This window comes from Vicia villosa, linkage group LG6 (genome assembly GCF_029867415.1).
Source record: "Vicia villosa cultivar HV-30 ecotype Madison, WI linkage group LG6, Vvil1.0, whole genome shotgun sequence".
Lineage (NCBI taxonomy): Eukaryota > Viridiplantae > Streptophyta > Magnoliopsida > Fabales > Fabaceae > Vicia > Vicia villosa.
This window is the reverse complement of record NC_081185.1, coordinates 154,780,547-154,786,321: the sequence shown is the minus strand read 5'-3', so window position 1 is coordinate 154,786,321 and position 5,775 is coordinate 154,780,547. Positions and strand designations below refer to the sequence as shown.

The 5,775-nt window shown below is 33.7% G+C and overlaps 1 protein-coding gene across 2 annotated transcripts; it reads left to right on the top strand.

Moving 5' to 3' along the window:
- The first annotated feature begins 1,742 nt into the window (after positions 1-1,742).
- Positions 1,743-5,181, top strand: LOC131610643 (probable serine/threonine-protein kinase WNK9). Of its 2 annotated transcripts, XM_058882645.1 has the most exons (7): positions 1,746-1,934; positions 2,037-2,074; positions 2,201-2,428; positions 2,663-2,883; positions 3,303-3,460; positions 3,547-3,973; positions 4,073-5,181. In XM_058882645.1, exons 1-7 carry the CDS (start codon positions 1,857-1,859, stop codon positions 5,020-5,022), a joined length of 2,100 nt encoding a protein of 699 aa, XP_058738628.1. In that variant the 5' UTR covers positions 1,746-1,856; the 3' UTR covers positions 5,023-5,181. The 2 variants fall into 2 exon arrangements, with proteins under 2 accessions (XP_058738627.1, XP_058738628.1); XM_058882644.1 differs by having other exon boundaries at positions 1,743-1,934; positions 2,037-2,428.
- The last annotated feature ends 594 nt before the right edge of the window (positions 5,182-5,775 follow it).

Here is a 5,775-nt window from a genome sequence, read left to right as displayed (position 1 = left end):
AATTCATAAGGAGTCTTACCTAGAATAGGTTTTATCGAGATTCTGTTATGAATATAACATGCAGTATTTAATGCTTCTTCCCAAAAAAAATTGCAATATTTGTCTCATTGATCATGGTTTTGGCCATTTCTTGCAAGGTATGATTTTTTCTTTCTACAACCCCACTCTGTTGAGGAGTTCTATGACAGGAGAAATTATGTGAAATGTCATTTTCTTTAAAAAGTTTTTCAAAATCACCACCATGATCACTTCTGACTTTAATAATTGCTAAACCTTTTTCATTTTGCATTTGGGAGCAGAAAGTAGCAAACACAAAATGTGACTCATCCTTGTGTCTTAAGAACTTTACCCATGTATATCTGTTGTAGTCATCTACAATGACTAGTCCATACTTATTTCCATTTACATAAGCTGTTTTAATTTGTCCAAACAAATAAATATGCAAGAGTTCTAGAGGACTATAGGTAGAAACAAATTTTTTTTGCTTTAAAAGAAGTTTTTGAAAATTTGTCTTTCTGACATATCTCACAAAGTGCATCTGAAGCAAAATTCAGATTTGGAAGGCCTCTGACTAACTTGAGTTTGTTAAGTATAGCGATTCTTCTTATGTTAACATGGTATAACCGTGTATGCCAAGTCCATTGTTCTTTATTCACTGACATAAGGCATTTTTCTTTTTGATTTTCTAAATAAGAGAGTTTGATTTTATAAATATTGTTCCCCCTCTTTCCTCTGAAGAGTATATAGCCATCCTTTTGACTCACAGCTTTACATGACTCTTAATTGAATATAATGTCATAACCATTGTTACTTAATTGACTTGTGGATACGAGATTATACATTAGTCCTTCAACTAATAAAACATTAGAAATACAGGGAGGAGAACCATTATCAATTGTTCATGTAATGATGATTTTCCCATATGATTTCCATCAAAGCCTACAGAGACTTCAGGCTTAAGTTCTAGCTTTTGGAACATATACCTTTTTCCCATCATGTGTCTAGAGCACCCAGTGTGTAAGTATTATGTTTGGTGTCTCAATTTTGTTCCTAAAGATATCTGCAACATAAACTATTTTGTTCTTAGGTACCCACATTTTTTTGGGTTCTTTATGGTTAGTTTTTCTAGAGGCTTTATCAACCCAGGGTTTTTGTGCAAAATAGGTATCATGTGTGTGACCATAAGTAAAGTGAGAATATAGAGCTTTTGGTTTTATCACCATTTATTTTGATTTAGTATCAAGCATCTCGTTCTTTGGTGTAACATAACCAATACCTCTTCTCCTATTTCTACTTTTTCTATAGATCATGAAAGTCATCTTACTTTTATTTATGTTTCGTGTTAAAAATTTTTGAAAAAATATTTTATATTTCTTAAAAACACACTTAAGGACCATGAGAGCTTCTAAAAGAATTTCCTTTTCTAATTTTTCACTCTTGCTTCTGATATAAAAAGTAAAATAGTGTTACATAAAGTAACAAAATTTAGTAACTCTTTTGCTAGATATAAAAAGTAAAATAGTACTATCAATAAATAAAAAAAAGTAAAATAGTACTAGCTGAAAAATACTAATATTATCATACAAAATAAATCTCTAATAATCGTCTTTGTATCTCAAAAATAAATCTCTAATAATCATTTATTCAAAATGAAAAAAAAAAATTATTCACATCTTTTTCTCTCCTCTGTCGTCAATTATTTCGCAATATTTTATAATACTTTTATATCTCTTTGAAAGGTTTGAGTCCATATAAATATTTTATTTACATTTCATACACGACGGAGAACCAGATAATTTCAGAACAATTTTCTTCTTTTTCTTCTCTCTCTGCAACTAACAACCTTAAAACTGAACATGAATGGTGTAACACACCTTGAAACTGATGATGACTCAGATTTTGTTGAAGTTGATCCAACCGGTAGATATGGCAGAGTGAGTAACAAATTCATTGTTCATTTTTATCATGTTTTCTTTTTGTTCAGTTTAATGATGTTTTGTTCTTTGTTTTTTTTTTTGGTTTTTTTTTTTTTGCAGTACAATGAAATTCTTGGTAAAGGAGCTTCTAAAACAGTGTATGAATACAAACCCATTTTTGTTTTTCACTTTTTTATCATACCCATTTCTTATTTTTCTTTAAAAAAATGTTTTTTTTATGTTTGTTTTTTTAAAATTTTTTTGGTTTGGTTCAATTTATGTAGATATAGAGGATTTGATGAGTATCAAGGGATTGAAGTTGCTTGGAATCAAATCAAACTATATGATTTTCTACAAAATCCTGAAGATCTTGAGAGGCTTTACTGTGAAATTCATCTTCTCAAGACATTGAAACACAGAAACATAATGAAATTCTATACTTCTTGGGTTGATACTGCAAATAGGAATATCAACTTTGTTACTGAGTTGTTTACTTCCGGTACTCTTAGACAGTGAGTTCTCTTGATTTTAACCATATGAGTTGATGATAAGATTCATTATCTCTGTAGCACCGACACCTCTGGAAAAACATATGTGTTTGTGTCCATGCGACACTTTTGATTATTGTCAGTGTTGTGTTTGTTGTGTTCAGGGTGTCTGTGCTTCATAGTTCTGTATTATTCTTTTTATGGTTTTTTGAGATCTTGTGTTATATCTTCTTTAACTTGATTTAATTGATACAATAGGTATAGGTTAAAGCACAAGAAGGTTAACATTAGAGCAGTGAAGCATTGGTGTAGACAGATCCTGCAAGGACTTCTGTATCTTCATAGTCATGATCCACCTGTGATTCATAGAGATCTCAAATGTGATAATATTTTCATTAATGGTAATCAAGGGGAAGTTAAGATTGGGGATCTTGGTTTGGCTGCGATTCTCCGGAAATCACATGCTGCTCATTGTGTAGGTATGTTTCTTTCGTGTCTGTATGTATAATATAATTCTGTTTGGATTGATTTATTTGAACTTATGAAAACAGAAAAACTCGTGACGTGTCTATTAACCGTTTTGTTTATTTCTATAAGCTCTCTAGGATAGCTTATATATGTAAATAATTTGATTATACTTTACTTTTTTCATAAGAATGACTTGAACCTGAGCGGTGTTAAATTCTCGAGGGATTAGTCTTTGCAGTTGCGCGCAGAGAATACCTGGTTTATACCAAAAAAGTTATATGCTAAACTCTTATGATAAGAAAACCTAGATTACTTGAATTGGTAGTAACATGTGGTTAGTGTTTTGAAGATATTTAGAGTCAGATTTGAACTAGGATGAGTAATTCTAGTTAGAGTTTTAAATCTCTCCTATTTTTTTCGTTTTTTGCAGGAACACCTGAGTTCATGGCGCCAGAAGTATATGAAGAGGAGTATAATGAATTAGTTGACATATATTCCTTCGGTATGTGTGTGTTAGAAATGGTCACATTTGAATATCCTTATAGCGAATGCAGCCATCCGGCACAAATCTACAAGAAAGTTTCTTCTGTAAGATTGATTTCTTTCTCTTTCATCTTAAAGCGTTGTTTCTTTCTGGAGTGGCGAAATATCGTTTTGACATTTTACATCTCCAGGGGAAAAAACCAGATGCTTTGTATAAAGTGAAGGATCCCGAAACGCGAGAGTTTGTTGAGAAATGCCTCGCGACAGTGTCCCTAAGGCTCTCTGCAAGGGAGCTTCTTGACGATCCTTTTCTTCGAATTGATGATTACGAATATAATTTGGGATCGGTAGATGTTGAAGAGTTTGTTGACTTGGGTCCTCTTGTTAGTCAATCATTCTTTTCACTCGATCGTAGCTATAGTAACATAAGTACCGAATACTCAAATGGTTTCGGGTATGAAGCAGATTGTTATTCTCATCCGGCTGAGATTGAACACGGAATTGAACTTTTCGAGTGCCAAGACGATGAAACCTCCAAAGATGTTGACATAAGCATCAAAGGCAAGAGGAAAGACGACGGTGGCATTTTTTTGAGACTAAGAATTGCGGACAAAGAAGGTTCGAATAAACATTTCATTATATCCGCATTTTAATCTCGTGATTTGTTTATGTGTTGATCGAGTTTAAACTTGACAATTCGACTTATTTGTGTCGCAGGTCGTATCCGAAACATTTATTTCCCGTTTGACATAGAGTTGGATACAGCATTAAGTGTAGCAACTGAAATGGTTGCAGAACTTGACATTACCGATCAAGACGTTACCAGTATAGCCGGTATGATAGATGGAGAAATCGCTTTGTTAGTGCCTAAATGGAGGCGAGGACCGGGAATTGAGGAAACCACTGACTATGCAAATCAAAGTTTCTGTGAGAATTGTGTGTCGAATCATACTACAGTTACGGATTTTCTTTCCCGTAATCAAAGTGGAAAAAACTTGCAGCTTCTTCAATGCTGCATGCATGGATGTGCTTCAATGCACGGCCGTTTCGAAGAGATTACATTCCAATCCGAGGAGTATGACAACAATGTCAACGAGGATGCGCCTAACATGTCAAGCGAATCCGACTTTTTGCAGTATCAGGAATCGTGGAGTCATCATCACGAAAGCCGCGAACTGAGTCCAGTAGAATCTACTACTCGAAGCCCTTCAGACGAACATTACGAACTAGGAAACCATTATTTACCGACTATCGGTTCACTACATTGCGGAGCTGAGAATGATTACGAGAAAGAGATACAACACGAGTTGAGATGGCTCAAAGCAAAATATCAAATGGAGTTAAGGGAACTTAGGGATAAACAAATGGGACTAGAAGCAAAATCGCCGCACTCAAGTAGCAACATAAAGCATGAAACAACATCAGAAACAGTAAACAGATTCGAGAATGAGATTCACTTTGATAATCACAGGGATTACGATTCCAGCTACGGTTTTCGAGAACACAAGAGCCAACCCAATTCGGAGACTCGAAGGGCCCAAAATTGCGGCGCGATGTATTGTGATGAAGAAAGTATTGCTACAGCAAAGAGTTTCTACACAAGGATGTTGATTCCAGATACTATACACAGAACTGTTTCACTTCCTGTTGATGCTGTGGATGTATAATATATGTATACAATACAATGTGATGATGCAGTCATTGAATTCTTTTGTAGAGTATGTATATAGACATCACATCACATATATGATTTGAATTTCTCTTCAAGGAAAACAAATCATTTTCTTAAAAAGTATGAATATAATGGTACAGTTTATATTTAGAAATATCAGATTTTTTTTGTATGGAGTATAATGATGGGGCAAAATAGGCAAAGTGTTTTGAAGAGAGATTTGGAATAACATTGAATGAGAAAACGTGTCGTGTGTGAATGTATGTATGTTTGTAACCAAAATCCAATAATTGTAGCAAGTGGCAAACTGAGTCAAGTTTTTGCATTCAAACATTGGTGTCTGTCTCTTTATTTTAGTCAATTATCTTTGGTGATTCTTTCAAAAACAACTACCATATTCAAGGACTATGGCGGAAACAAAGACACCTCTGAAAGAGGCGTGTCTGGATCAAACACCAATATCAACACGATACCGATATATTCTATTTATTTAATTTTTTTATTATCACTAATATTGATATGTCAGTGTCGTATAAGATGTTTATGTCAATGTCTGGTGTTTCATAGATGAAACATGGATCTGGATCATCTTCTGTCTTTCTTCTAGAAATTTCGTGAAAGCAACGTTTATATAGCAAATGAATGAATCAAATTATTTGTTAGTTTGGTTCAATGGTTGGTGTTCTGACTTAGCATTAACCAAATGATATGGTCTTTGAGAACTTTTTGCTTTTCCATTATTCTTACT